Consider the following 15,581-nt stretch of genomic DNA (forward strand, 5'->3'; position numbering starts at 1 on the left):
TTGGTCAAGGTCCTTTGGCGTCGCCTTTTAACGCCCTGGGAACACCTTTTGCGTCAATTATTGACGTTTAGGGATCTGCGGTGAAGTTAGCAACGCTTAGCAACAACAAACATACAACTTACGGTAAAATGAGCAACAATAAAGATGCAACGTCCGGTTACACTTTCAAAAATAAAACACTAGCGTTTCGCAACATCGACATTTTGATACGCGCGTTATTAGGTGCGTTATTCACTCTGCTTCCTGTGCAGAACAGGTTTCTCCAGAGTTTGGAGTCCTCTCATGCTGTTAGGATGTTTGACACATTCTATTAAAAAGGATGAAAGGAGCTGATGTGATCAGCCATTATTGAAGCAGCAGCAGACTACTCCCTGTTTCATGTGAATGTAGCTGGATTGGAAAATCCAGACTGTCAAGTCAAACTAGAATTGAAATGTGTGATTGTGGTTGTAATGTGATGTTTTGAAATTGAAATGTAGTGGGTCTTAGGGGAAGACAAAATAAATAAAAAATATAGCCGCAAGTGGCGATTTGCGGGTTCATACCTTTTTTCACAATATCGGCATCAAAATAATTTCACACGTGGTTCAACATTGTTATAAAACACATCCTGCAAGTTTCCTGCAAGTTCATTTACTTATGAGGACACATCCTGAGAGATTTGTGTTGATTGGATAAACAATATGCATTTTGTAGCGTGTTTTGCGTTTTATCTCCTGCAGTTTGTTTGCATTTATAGCGCCCCCGGGTGTTTGATTTGAATGAAACTATCAGGACATGTTTCATTTACTTATGAGGACACATCCTGAGATGATGATGTGATGATTGGAGAATGAATATAGGATTTATAGTGTAATTTGTGTAATGCTAAGCACCTTTCTTGCGATTGTAGCGCCCCCTAGTGACGTATGTACATCAAACTGTCCAGGTTTATCCGGGGCACCTATCTAAACATATCCTGTGAGTTTTGTGATGATCGGCCCTAGGGTTGCTGATTTGTGGTCATTTATGTCCAGAGCCACGCCCCTCTCGAAGTTCATTGGTCCATATCTTGAAAAGTAATTGAGATATCGACATGCTTTATACAACTTTTAATAGGCTTGATCCAATGATGATTCACTGAAGATTTGGTGGCAATCGGAACTACGGTTCTGGAGGAGATGTCAAAAATGAGATTTTCATAAAATTCAAAATGGCGGACAAATTTTATAGGCGGACCTTATTGGTCCCAGAGGCTTTTTTGTAGAGCACATTGAGCTGCACCTGTGTGAGAAATTTCAAGTCAATCGGACTTACGGTGTAAGGGGCGTGGCCTTTCAAAGTTTGCATTTTTACGCCTTAATTATAGCGCCACCATGTGGCCGATTGGGTTCATATTTCTACGCGGTATGAACCCTAATTAAAGCAAAGTAACAAGCGGCCTCTGACGGACTGACTGCAGAGAGGAGATCAAACGGAACCAACCAATGCGCATGACCACACGGAGCGTTTAAAAAGACGCACGGCAGCGTCAGTTTCCGGGACAGCACGTGTGTCATACAAACAAACAGAAACCGCGGAAGAGCGAGACTGTTGGAGAAAATGCTGCGACGGCGGAAAGACTGTGCAGGTGTGAGATGTCCTGAGGTCTGACGTGACGAGATTACTGCTGCTGCCACAGCAGGAGGTTGGTTTGGTCTGAAGCTGTGAAATGTTTTTGTGATTCTGATGTTTAAGTTGAAGCGCGGTTGATTACTGAGATTCTGTGTTGTTGTCTGTATATATGCTGCTGCTTAACGAGCTGAATGTGTTGATGTATGTGTACTAGTTGATCTAGAAGTGTGTATGCGCTTTTTTTTGGGTTTATTTAAAAGTTTTTCCACCTAATGGCAAATAACAGACGATGACTTGGACCGATGGGAACAGGAAACAGCTGTTCAGTCATTGAGCGGAATCTCTTTCAAGTGGGGAAACTACACATATTTAAAAGGGGAACTTGACACCGACTGTCTTAAGAGATAACTGCTGTATTTGTGTTTACTCCTACAGGCTGGGTGGCAGAGACATCATGGCTTCACCTGACAGACATGGAGGACGTGAGTAACTGGATTATCTTAAAGAAATGTAAACTGAAGATTGGCTGCTGTGTGTTTCATGGCTCTGGTTAATCCCACAGCAGGTCTCTGGCTTTGTTCTGCTCTGCATGTTGGGAAAGATGATGTCTTGTTGCTGCCTCACTGCAGGATGTCTTGGATCTCTGTCCTTGTTGTTTTCGTGAACATTTGATTGTATGGACTCGGGGTTAACTTGGTATCTTTTGGACTTTTAAACATCACGTCCCAAAGTGACATCCGCGTCTCCTTCTCTCCGTCCGATGGCTCTGATCTCCCAACAGATCCGTCCACATCAAACCCAAAGCTCTCTGTGTCTGAGGACGACGGAGAGGACCAGCCGTGTCCTGATGATGCAGAGAGACTGAAGCAGCAGCAGCTTCTGTGTGGAGAGGCTCTGAATACAAAGGTCAGTTTTTAACCTTAACATTTTTATTTGGTTCCTTAGTTTAACCACCTCCAGGGTTAAATATTTCTTACCTTCTAAATTCTTCGTTTACACTAGAGAAACTAATTAATTTCTACCTCCTAACCTTTGAAAACCAGGTGTCATCTGTACAAACTGAACCTTAGCATCTTTCATCAGAAACCAAAGGCTGTACCTGCACTCTGATTTCCCCACACTTGTCGCAATGTTTTAAATGGAAAGCGCTTTTAGTTCTGTTCGGTTCTATAGCGAACTCTGGGCGAGTCAGACGGTCTGTGCTGTGTTTAAAACGAAGTTAATAGTTGAATAAGTTAAAAATCTGAGCTTAAAAAGTTAAATTACAGGGGTTCATGCTGGGTGCTGCCCTCTACTGGTCAGTTAATAATTCAGTGAAGCACACTTCAGTTGAACAGACAGACAAGAGAGAGAGTCAGGCGGCCAGTTTCTGCTCCCATCTCAACGTGTTCTGTAACTAATGTTGTGCCTTTTTTTTATTTCAGGAGAAGTTAAGTTTCACACCTGAACTGCTGACTGAGTCTGGAAAGACTTCATACAGGTAACCAAGTCACAACATGCAGAATGCTCCATTCAGTGACTTTAACCTACGCTTCACCTCCTCTCAGCACTTTAACTGAAAGTTGGACCTTTTCAGTAGAGTTTAGCTCAGAAGGCGCCAGCATACTTCAGCAGAACTTATCTTCTGATGGTGGAACAGCTTCAGAAACCCCTGGAGGCTCTGTAGGACAATCTCTTTAACTTTCTGAAAGACAATCCCACATGACCCACCTCACTCAGTGATTGGTCAGCAAACCCAGTTTGGACGGGGCGAGAAAATAGAAAGTTTTGAACTCTTCTCTCTTTATTCGTGCTCTGTTATCTTAATATTTGATATCTGATCATCCCTCTCTGTGCTGGACAGCTTTTCCCTCCACCTGCCAGTGTGAACGTTCACAACTACTAGAAACACTTTTTGTTAAATTTACTGATAAATTAGTTATTTTCAAACATACAGCATTTAAGATCAACTGTCATGTCAACTCCTTTCAGTGCTTACTCTTCATTTTCAACACTCATACACTTCTTCCTCCTGCAGCTGCTGCTTCATTCACATCTTGTCCAGCAATTAAGTTTGGTCTCTAACTTTTTAAAGAATGCAGCACTTTTATTTCAGCAAATTCTTTTTAATTCCTTTACCAGGACAAAAGCTGCATGTGTTTTAGCCCCAATCTGGTCCCTGCTGTAACTAATATTATCAATAATAAAACCTGCCAAAATATGATGCCATAATGAACTGGAGTGCGTATGAGGAGTAACCACAACCATTTACTTGTTAGAAACATGTATATATGTGCATCATTAGCTTCTAAAAGAGTCCAGATGTCCTCGTTTGGGTCTTTTCTAGATTGTCTGAAATGTGTAAACTGGTCATGTTAGTTCTGTGTCTATGGTCCCTGCAGGCTGAGAGCTTGTTGTATGTCCTGCAGGTTCAGGTGTCCTGGTCCAGGTGTGTTCCAGTGTGCTTTGACTGGACTGGTGTTTGTTGTGGCTCAGGAGGCGGAGCTGCTGTACCGGACTGTCCAATGGGATGAGAGCCTCCTCCAATCAGCCGGCAAGACGGCTGCAGGGCTGCTGTTCAGTATCGAGTGTCCTGAGAACGCTGTCTGTCAGCTCCACCTGCCGCACTGTGAAACAAAGGATGGTGAGGACTTAATGTGCTTTGTGAGTGGAGAGTTTTGTCAGAGCGGCGATGAAACAACATCCTGATGGTTTACCTGTTCTAACAGTCTGAACAGCTGTGCAGCTAATCATGGGAAGTTTGTCCTGAGCGGGGCGCTAGAATAACTTTGTGACATATCACGTTACCATGACTACGCCAAAACAATTGTGTGTCTGAGACTTATATTTTCCATTATTTAACTTTCTTCACGGCCGAGACGGTGAAGGGACCGACTACCTGATCTGAACCTGAAGAGGTCACATTCAGATCTATTAAGTCGTTTTTAAACTGCATCTTACATGAAAACTTCTCTTTTCTTGGAGTTTTATTATTTAATTTTTACGCCAGCTTCCCAGATTAACATCATTATGAATTGTGGGTAATTACCTCGGGCAAAGTCTGCAGACATGATGACTTTCTCAAAGTGTGCATAAAAAGCTTGCAATGTTTGCGAGGGGGGGGCCCTCATGCATCTGATGACTTGACAGCGTGACCGCCCGACGCCCTCGCGGACTCACCAGGAACGTGCCTCAAAGATTTCGGACTGTGGTGATTGGGATTCAATCAATATCTTAATACTTTGTATTCCTGTGTTTTGCCTGATGGTGGCACTAGAGGAAAGGCCTCTGGGACCATGAATGACCACAGAAGGGTTGTGGATATGCTGCGAGTCCTTTTGTGGAGGAGCCAGACATGAAATAACTGTTTCCTTTGCTTTGTTTTCTTAATCCTGTCCCGCCCAGCATCCTGGTATACAGTATGAAGAGCTGAATACCATGCAAGGGTTAGGGCCAGACAGATTTAGCTTTAACGAAGAGTTTTAATTTACTCCTTTTTGTATTCTTTATTATATATTTATTTGTCACCAGACCGGACAGGTGGGCAGAAATGGGGGCTATACCTGTAGTCAGTGGTTTAGAGAGTGAATAAAACCATGCCCTGTTTTATTTAAAATAATGTGAGATACTGAAACAGGGGACAAAGAGGTAATCTAAATTCCAAGCACTGGTGGTGTTGTGTAAATGAAAATGAATTAATTTATGGGCTAAAGTGTCTGTGTGTGTGGTTGAATAGTGTTAGTAAGGGCACAACAGGACACATTTTTGGGGAATTATAAGTATAAAGCAAGATGTTTTCCCATGTCACTGGAATCTTTGACGATGGGGACAATGAGAAGATGGAGTGAAGCACTGAGCACAGCAATGATTCAGACTTCAGTATTTTCCTTAGAGCACTTCATGCTAATCGGGCCACAAATATTTTTTTTACATTTGTTGAAACAAAAATTTTGTTAAGTGGGAGCAACAAAAAAAATCAGGAGGTCATCTGGATATATTTTATCAAGGGATCGTGAATTAAAGAAAATTTATATATATTTTTTAATCTTCAGTTCTTTTAGCTAGTTCCTCCAATTCATCCCCTCTGGTCCTCACAGAAGATTGGGACAATCCCTCACTGGCTTCCCATCCACCAACGCTGACCGTTCAATAAAAATCTCAACCTGGGCAACAGTTATAGTCTTCAATGACTTTCTGGAAATAAAATAGGACATTGTGCTGAGGTTGTTATGAGTAAAACCAAAGTTTAACGCTCTGTTTTCACAGCTCTGCTGCCTGATGGTCTGCTGTCTGTCGTCCACATCACTGATGATGGAATGAGCATCCTCGACCCGCAGGAGATTACAGACACTCATGTGGTTGTCAAAGTCCGTCACCTCTCTGCCTTTGGCCTAGTCTGGGATATTGTTAAGAGGTTGTGGACGACACCAGTTTGCAGCCAAGTTCTGCTGTTCCTCGGACCCCCAAACCCAGAAACACAGAGGCAAAAACTCAAATTGTTTCTCCTGCCGAGCAACATCCATCTGGACGAGGTAAAGCTTCATCCTACAGCTGTCCGTTCACAGTTTTTCAACAAGTCAGGTGTCCACTGAACACTAACCAGCTGTTCTTCCCATCGGCGTCGCCATTTTTCCGTGGCTTTAGCCCCGGATGTTTTGACTCTAGACCCGAATGTAACTTATATTAACATACAATAATCCCATGACACACTCGTAGGTCTTCAAAGAGCGGAGGCTACTTTTTGTTCTTTTTGTTCAAGTTCATGTAACGTGACTCAGCCTGCCTGCATTTAGAGCGAGCACGAGAAGAGAGACAGAGAGAGCGCATTGCTCACAGCTTCAGGACTTGCCCGCGACTTCTGAATCATCTCTTGCAAAGTTGTAATCCGTTGTCAACCGCCTGTCCTGCGTACAGGGTCACGGGGAAGTTGTAATCAATACATTTAAATATAAATGTTGTCAAATACAAATGTAGTAGTGAGAGAATATCGTGGCACAGACACCTGATGCTCTGTGTCCTGCTGTCTCTGTCCCCCTCGCTCATCAAGTAGGCTACAGTCCCAGACGGGCTCTCTGTCAAGGGTCTAAAGGGGGTAGCCTCAGGGTGGACTAGCATTCTGGGCTACCGGGAAAATGCCAAGTGTCCTAGAAATGCAGTTCCTGATACTGCAGCCTCCGGTACTGCAGCTACATACTACTCGCCGTGGCCCCTGACAGGCAGAGGAGGTGTATTAGCAAAGCAGAGAGCCAGAGTGACGGGGCCGAGTGAGCAGAGAGTGGAGGTGAAGCGGTAAGCATGGAGTAGCTCAGTCTGCAGGGAAGGAGGCTCGTTTACAGTGGGGACACGTAAGCACCACTTTTTGAAAGCATTTATTAAAAATGTTCTGAAAAATATCTTGCACCAAGACATGTTAAATGACAAATAAAAATGCTATGAGTGAGGTTTACTTGCACAATAAGCCTGCAATGTAGTGTAAATGTAGAAATCTCTCCTACATATAAGTAACTTAAGCTTAAAAAAAAAGAATAAGCTACTGCATTACATTTTATTATATTTGCCACCTCATTTTTGTCCTTCCCTTCATAAATAAAGAATTGGTGCAGAAAATGTCTCCAGAATGCAGGAAAATAAGTGTTTAAAGACCGAATTCAGGGGGAGGACCCCAGACCCCCCCGGTTAATATATCAGTGTTATTAACCGTAGTAACTATAAAATCATAATAAATACCCAGCTGGAGTGTACCCCACCTTTCACCCGATGTCAGCTGGGATTGGCTGGATTTGGCTTTCATCTTTTGCTCTTTGTTCTTTTTGATCATTTTTCTACTCTGTATTTAAGTGTTTAGCCTGCTGCTGTTAAAATAAATAGGATTTAAACGGTGTTTCTGGTTTAAAAAAAATCAGTTGTATCTTTTAAATTAATCTTTTACACCCATGCAGAACTTTTATTATATTCAATAACCCACCAACAAAATGTGGCTATTGAAAATGCTGCGTGTGACTTTGGAAATCATTAGCCACATTGGCTAGTGAGCAAAAAGTCAATGTCAGCCCTGGTTACTGTGTAGAGGTCATTTACTGTTGCGTTATAGACCTATTTTGGGTAGGCAGCAAAGGGGGGGGGGCTGGGCCCCCAATGTTTCAAGAGCCTGGGAACACCCCTGGATCTTCCTGTAATGATTCCTCCTCTTCATACTGGAGAGAAAGATACTTTAAGAAGTGATGGGGACAAAATCCACAGTCCTCCTTCTGTGACTGTCGCTCCACTGCAGCTCAACAGGGAAACACAAAGAGGGAATTTATACTAAACAAGTGTCGAGTGGTTGAAAACACTTATTTTCTGTCCATTGTCCAACAATAGAGACCCAGTTTTATGTGTTGTATATCCGAAAAAGTGGAACGTTTAATCTTTTGACATAAAATTCATCTGCAACTATTGTGAAGAGTCTGAATCTGAAGATTTACTGCTTTTCTTTGTATTTCATTAAATTTTGGACTGTTGGCCGGCTACCTTTGGCTTGAGGAAAGTGTGATGGGCATTGTTCTGTATTTGCTGACATGTTGGAGATCAAGCGTTTTAACTAATGGAGAAAATATTCAGCAGATTGATCTGTAATAACAATAGTTAGTTGAAACCCCACTGTGCTGATATCTTTGTTACTTTTGGACCTACAAATCTGCTGATACTCGTATGTCTGTAGTGAGAGAAAATTGGCCTTCTTAGAATAAACTCTTGAAATGTTAAAATGTTCTGATGTCTTGGAAGGTGAACAAACGACAGCAACAGCGACATGCTGAGAACATCGAGGTTCCTTCCACATGCATTCTCATCGCAGATGAAAGTTACACTGTCGACTGTCCTCAGGCCATCAAAATCCAGCCTAAGGTGAGTATTTTAAATAAATGCTGCTGACACAATTCATCAAACCTTTGGTTTACTGTGGATGCTGTTCTGACATTTTGGTTTTCAGAATGCACCTTTTAAACTGCAATATGGACCAAATTACCACCCAACGTTTGAGATCCGCCTGCCCACAAACACAGAAGAAGTGACTATAAAGGTCCAAGACCAAAGAAAGACGGAGGTCTGGGAGCATGCAGTTGATCTGAAAGGTAAAGTCTTCATCCACCTGCACAGGGTGCGAATTATACAGTGACAACCGGGGGGGTTAACTGTGTTTCCAGGTCAAAAAGAAACCCAGTACAGCGCAGGCGCGTGCTTAAGTAAACTAAAGTCTTACAATGCTTACATTATCCCTGCTTATTTAACTAATGTGTGCAGTCTGCTGAATCAAATTCATTCCACCAGTTGATGGATGCCCCACACAACAACTACTGTAGTCAGGGGTCACCAAGTATTCTGGAGCAAAACTGGCAGCAAGTCAGACCCACACAATGCTGAACCAGAACCAGAGACACTTCCATAAAATACAGGCTGCATTATCATCTCTAATTCTTATCATTTCAAGTTTTCAAATAACACTTTTTTTTTTTTTTTTTTTTTTTAGCAAGGATCTTTCGTCTTGCTCATGTTGACTGTGAATGCAACGTAGGCCTAATCTGGGTTAAAGAAAGCAGTTGTCATAAATTGTTGGGGAATTGGAAATTTTTGGGTCTCTGTAAATATTAAACAGAATGTAATGAGAACTTTTTTGTTATGAAACTGAATACATTTGAAATAACAAACCTGGATTTTAACCTTTCCTGAATTCCAGAGTGAAAACAAGTGACTGCTTAGTCTGTTGTTTAAAATACCCACAAGAGACTGAAAATTAAATAATAAACTCTATACTGAAGTCAAAATATCTCTTCGATAACTAACTAATCCTCAGTTTCTCTGCTCATGCCTAAGCACAAGTGTAAGCTGACAATTACACAATATGAGATAATAGCTCACATCAGAGGGCTCATTGTAAGTCAAATAAATGCTAATTTCAAAACTCTGAAGGAAGGAAAGTTTAATGTTTTAAAGAAGCTAGATGGCTAACTGACAGCATGTGATGCACTAGACTGGAGCAGCTGCCGCTGCGAGGGATGCAGACGGACAAGACGTTCAACTAACGTCAACGTCAGAAAATGGTATGGTCCATTTTGGGGTGTCAGAAATGTGATTTCATTATTCTTGAATATAAGGCATGAGTATGGGGAAAATGTTGTTTGTCTGTGTGGCCCTGCGATGGACTGGTGACCTGTCCAGGTCCTGGTGACCCCGCCTTTCGCCTGACGTCAGCTGGGATTGGCTCCAGCCCCCTGCGACCCTGTACGCAGGATAAGAGGTTGACGATGGATGGATGGATTCTTATCATTCATTGATTTAAAGTTGTTTTTGACTTTTGCTGTTTCATATAGCTAAAGGCTGCGTGGCCATGTGTTAATGATCCAGTTGTTTATTAAGGCACAAAATTGTTAAGAGTGCAAAGTTCTTCATACATCTAGTCTCTTTATATTTTATGTTCAGTATGTGTGAGAATCAAACACATGTATTAATTTCTTGGTTATAAAGCTTGAGATCAAGTCTGACCACTTTACTCTTGACTCTAATTTTTAAAATTAGAGTAAAAAAAGAGTATCGAGGTCTAAAGGGAGGTTGTGACTTTGGAATGTGACAGTGTGAAGAGAGAAACATCTAAGCTGTAAAGTTTCTGTATCTCAGCTGCAGTTCCTTCCAGAGGACAGTGATCAGTATTACAGGAACATGGAAATGTTGTGTCTGAGCTTTGTGCATGTTTGAAAGCTGTGACCATGACAGAAGACAAGTTCTCTGCCATCGAATCAGGTCACTGCAGACATTTAACCAGCCAAACAGAGTAAAACTGAAACTGTTCGTGGTTTGGGTGAACTGACACTTTAAACACTCCAACAGCGTTTTTTACATTTCACCATAGATGTCACTTACACCGAGCACGCTGGGTACATGTCCGCTTTCTGAAAGCATTTGTGAAAAAATGCCTTGCACCAAAAATGTTAACTAACAAATAAAAATGCTTTAAGAAAGATTTATTTGCACAAAAAGAAAACATGCAATTCCATTTAAATATAAAAGAAACAAATGTGCATAGTCCAAAAACAAAAAGCTGCATTACATCTGTTATATTTATGAATTGTCTCCTGCCAGCTGAATTTTGTTTCCCTTCATATAGTCATTTCCACCATAAATCGGAGCAGAAAATGTCTCAGAACTGCAGGACATTAAGTGTTTATTGCTCCAATAGGACCCCCCCCCCCCCCCCCCCTAATATATATATATATATATATAAAAAAATATAAATAATTAGACATAATTCCTGAAAAGTGTTAAATATCTTCTCCTCTGGTCCTCGTGCATCATCACACCCCTAATCTGAGCCCTTATGTCCCCACCCCTTCTCATCACAAAGTGACAAACTCCACCTCGTTCTCTTCTGTCCCTCCAGCGTCTCTCCTGTTTCCTCTCTGGATGTTGATTGAGCTTCAGGATCAGCCTGAGTTTGTTTGCATTCATTTGAATAATCTGCTTTGCTTTCTGTGCGAACACACAGTCACAGGTCTGTTTTACTGAACTCTTTGTTCTGCTTAGATCCGGCTCTGCGTGAAGAGAATCCAGCGAGGCCTCAGAGTGGCTCCCCACGGAGCAGGTTGGCATCAGTTCGGTCCCAGTTCGTAGATTCAGTGTCTGAACCTGTTCTGAACCAGCTGCTGGATCGGCTTTTGCAACGGGGAATAATAAATCAAGAAGAAATGGATTCAGCCAGAACCAGAACCAGGGCTGACGGGGCTGGAGCGGTGATTGACATGGTGCGAAACAAAGGAACAGAAGCCAGTTCAGCTCTGATTGAGGACTTCAGTAGTTTGGATCCACACTGTTCCCAAACTCTGAATCTGAGCTGAAGCAGAACTGAGACTCTGCAAAGCTTAGTTTCCTTTTTATTGGCTTCATCGGAGGGAGAGAATGATTTACTTTGATTAGAGAGGCTGCTCAGTCCTTTTGAACTTTTGCACATGCACAAATTAATGCCACAGCAATTATTGTAGTTATATTCTATTTAGTGTTTCATGTTCATGAGTCCCTGCAGGCTTTTTTTCTTTGGAACAATAAAGTTGAAATGATCAAGAAATGAGCCTTCAATAGAGAAAATTCCAGATTTAAAGAAATGTTGAAGATCCATCTTGTTTAGACACCAGAACACTGAATCAGTCTGATGGAAATCTGGGCTTCCTTAAAATAATATTTCTCTCTCATGTTTCTTATCTTTGTGTTTCCTCTGGTTCCCCGGCCTTCATCAGTCCTGACAGCATCATGTTCACCAGGGTTTGTCTTCTGGACTCAACTTGACTTCTGTTGCTTTTGAGTCAGTAAAGACTTTTGTAGTGATAAATTTAACACAATAGATGTTTTTGGGGTGAAATCAGTGACATAAACTGGCGGCTGGTTCTCAGTAAAACCAGACAGCAGCATGTTGATGAACTTCTGCCTGTCAGAAATCTTTAACAGCAACTTTTCTTTGAGAACTCAGCAAAAGAAAAGCATCTTTCACTTTGACTAGACTTTTGTTTTCAGCGGACTGAGTGCTGCCCTGATACACTCATGTACTTGTACTTGCAGTATGTCCTCCAGGCTGAGTACCCAGAAAGCCTGAAGTGTACTTTGGAGTTTCTTCAGAGAGTCGTGCTGCATGTGAACGGAGAAACACTGAAACCAGAGATCCTTTCCTTAAAAACAGGCTGTAAACTCTGAAAGCAGCTCAACACACACAGATCTGTAGTAAAAAGGTCTGCAGACTGGTGGAAACTGTTTGCAGCTCCAAGTGTTTTCTTGGTAAAAGCGCTTTGTGTGTTCTTAGTGTTGAAAAGGTTGTACATTTTAAAAGTTTATTAACAGGATGCTAAAGAATGAGACGGCAGCTTTAAGCAGGAATCACAGCTTTTACATTCATCTCCTTCCTTCTTGGTTTCACTTCATTTCTCTGAAGATGAAGCTGCAGAGACTCCAAACACTCGTCAGCTTTATGTTGTTGTCACATTCATGTTGTTGCAGTGACGTGTTGTACAGTAAAGGTTTTAAATACATTTTACATTCACGGGCCTTTATTCAAGAGCTGCTGGGAAACTTCATCCGGAGTCTGGACACACGTTACAGAGTCTCTCTAAAAACACAACCTAAGATTCAAAGCACAAAGTGACTGAGATCATTTCTAAGCAGGCAGAATATTAATGTGAGTAAAAAGCAGCATCCAGGACTCCATTATACTACACTGGCAGGTATTTAAAAGCTGCAGCACAGAGGCTCAGAATACAAGAGCCACACAGAATGACATGAATATTAATGTTGATAGAAATCTGGAGTCAATAATAACATGCTGCTGCTTTATTAGACACTAAGTGAAACATGCAGAATCTAAAATACATACATCACTCTGACATTACTTTCATATATGTAGAGGAGCAGCAGAGCTGGACAAAATACTGTATTAACATTAGTATTATCAGCTAAATGTACATAAAGTGTCAAAGTAAAAGTACTCATTATGCAGAACGCCTTCTTTCACAGAGTTATATTATTATAGAATATTATATTACTCTGTTTGTGTCACTAACAAATACATTTTCAGCCGTTACGTATATATATATGTACATATATAAATATATACATACATACACACATATATGGTGGTGGTAATAGGATGTTTAATGAGAGTAATCAGACTATAATAGGTTTATATTACTGCCTTATAAAGGCTAATAAATCCTTCATTATGCATTTACAAACAATCAACATTGTTCCTTGCAGCAAAAGTGGGACCAGTTATTAAGATGAGTAAATGTTTATAAAATAATTAAAAGAAGGATTTGGAAGTTTTTTTTATTGGATTGTTTACATTTCATAACTTTCAATGAAATACAGAAACTAATTAATTATTTATAAAGGTATATATAATGTGTTAACAAGTTTTTAGTGTGAGCTAAGAAATACTAAATGTGTTATATACACATACTACTGGACCCATAAGCTAATATTGTTGTCTACATGTATGACTGTTTGTTACGACCCCCCCCCCCCCCCACCAAAGCTCGTTATAAGAGGGGGTCGAACAGGTCGAGTCCAGGAGTAATGCAAACATAAGTTTATTGAAATAAACATGAAATAAGTTCAAAATTTAACTTAAACAAAACAACAAATCTGATGGGCTGGCCAAAACAAACAAAAGAAAGGGAAGCCCCCCTCTACCCTAAACTAATCCCTAACTAAACAAACAGAAATAAAGCCGCGAAAACTAAACTACCAGTCCTATCAGAAATATAAGAACAATAATCAAGGAAATACCAATTAGTCGCAGTCTCGGAGGTGCTGCTGCTGCCATGGCTGGAAGGTGGACCAGAGCGAGAGCCAAGCGCCAAGCGCCAAGCGCCCAGCCCCCTCTTATCAGTTTCTCCCCTCGTCACCCAAACCTAAGACACCTGAGGGAAAAAACAGACACATGAGTCACCGTCATCCAGAATTGTGTAGTTCGATAACTTCCCTTGGGTCAAGGCTACAGAAAACAAACTATCACCAAAATCAGAAGTGGTCAGTTCACCTGAGACTACACCCGTCACCGAACACACAGGATGTGCACCAGCGTCAATACTGGACACCTCCCCAATAATCACAGCACCCTCCCCTGCACCAGAACTGGACCCCACGTCCGGCTGCATCTGTTGCCCGTCACAGTAAGACTTCAGCATATTAACATGACAGACGAGATCTACGGCAGCAATCAGGAGTGGCTATCAGGTAGTCTCTATCGCCAACCTTCTTCTGAACCACATAAGGCCCACTGTAGCGAGCCTGCAAACTAGACCCAGGAACCGGCAACACTAAAACCGTATCCCCAGGCAGAAATTCTCTATTTTGAGCACATTTATCAAACCACACCTTCATCCTGCCCTGCTTCAAGATTATCCCCAGCTATCTCACAAGCTCTGCGTAATTTAAATCTGAAGTTACTCACATAGTCCAACAAGTTTTGTTCTGTCCCCTCTTACAGCCACTTCTCTTTAAATAACTTCAATGGCCCACGCACAGTATGGGCAAATACTAACTCCGATGGACTCCAGGCAGTAAGTACACAACATGGTTTTTTAATGTCTGGTGAAAACGCTCAAGTGCGCCCTGACTCTCCGGATGGTATTACTAGAATGACAGTGTTTAATATTTAACTGCTTCAGCACCTGAGCAAATACCCGCGACAAAGTTTGAACCCTGATCTGTTTGTACAACCTTCGGCAAAGCAAACAATGAAAAAAACTTTGTCAAAGCCTTTAAAACCGCTGGAGTTGAGATCTACCGTAAAGGGAAGACTTCTGGAAATGGAGTGGACGCACACATCACAGTCAACAAAAACTTATTACCAGTTTTTGTACGAGGCAGGGGGCCCACACAGTCAACCAGAACCCGTTCAAATGACTCACATACCACCGGAATCGGATATAGTGGAGCAGGAGGGACGGTCTGGTTTGGTTTCCCAACTACCTGACATAGATGACAAGACTTACAATAACGTGAAACATCCCTCTTTAACCCAGGCCAAAAGAAATGGCGCAAAATATGATTATACGTTTTCTTAATACCCAAGTGACCAGCAAGAGGACTATCATGAGCCAGCGTCAAAATCTCTGCTCGATATGCTCATGGAACTACAATTTGGGTTACAGCCCTCCATTCATCTGCAGCAGATGCACTGCGCATCAATCAACTGTTCACGAGATAAGATAAACGCTCAGCCTCAGGAAAGCTCTGCCCTTGTGGCGTTACTCTCAGCCCCCACTGGAGAAAATGAGTGACCATTATCTGGATTAAAAAGAAAACTTTCACTCTTCATCCTGTTTACACAGATCGAGTAACAGCACATGCAGTAAAAACCTTGGGAAACCTTGTGAGCAAGCTCATCAGGAACCTGTCTAACAGGAATCGGCGTCACTTCAGGTTTAACCAACACCTTTCCACCAACAAATCATTCCCCATCAAAAAGGCAATCCCTTTTGTAGGGAAAC

At 41.7% G+C, this 15,581-nt stretch overlaps 1 protein-coding gene and 1 long non-coding RNA gene across 3 annotated transcripts; one reads left to right on the forward strand and one right to left on the reverse strand.

The window, feature by feature from the left end:
• The first annotated feature begins 1,515 nt into the window (after positions 1-1,515).
• Positions 1,516-11,665, forward strand: LOC119913843. 2 transcript variants are annotated; one of them, XM_038732947.1, is made up of 9 exons: positions 1,516-1,666; positions 2,029-2,075; positions 2,375-2,499; positions 3,018-3,073; positions 4,002-4,216; positions 5,839-6,104; positions 8,338-8,457; positions 8,543-8,684; positions 11,128-11,665. In XM_038732947.1, exons 2-9 carry the CDS (start codon positions 2,048-2,050, stop codon positions 11,436-11,438), a joined length of 1,263 nt encoding a protein of 420 aa, XP_038588875.1. In that variant the 5' UTR covers positions 1,516-1,666; positions 2,029-2,047; the 3' UTR covers positions 11,439-11,665. The 2 variants fall into 2 exon arrangements, with proteins under 2 accessions (XP_038588875.1, XP_038588876.1); XM_038732948.1 differs by lacking the exon at positions 1,516-1,666 and adding an exon at positions 1,866-1,943.
• On the reverse strand, positions 4,064-14,727 carry LOC119913951. The gene is made up of 3 exons (XR_005446694.1): positions 14,540-14,727; positions 13,873-14,006; positions 4,064-4,199 (listed from the first exon to the last, which is right to left on the reverse strand). It is a non-coding gene; the product is annotated as an uncharacterized LOC119913951 (long non-coding RNA).
• Positions 14,728-15,581: the final 854 nt, after the last annotated feature.

This window comes from Micropterus salmoides, unplaced genomic scaffold, assembly GCF_014851395.1.
Source record: "Micropterus salmoides isolate LMB-PRFRI ecotype aquatic unplaced genomic scaffold, ASM1485139v1 Ms_hic_scaffold_1, whole genome shotgun sequence".
NCBI lineage: Eukaryota > Metazoa > Chordata > Actinopteri > Centrarchiformes > Centrarchidae > Micropterus > Micropterus salmoides.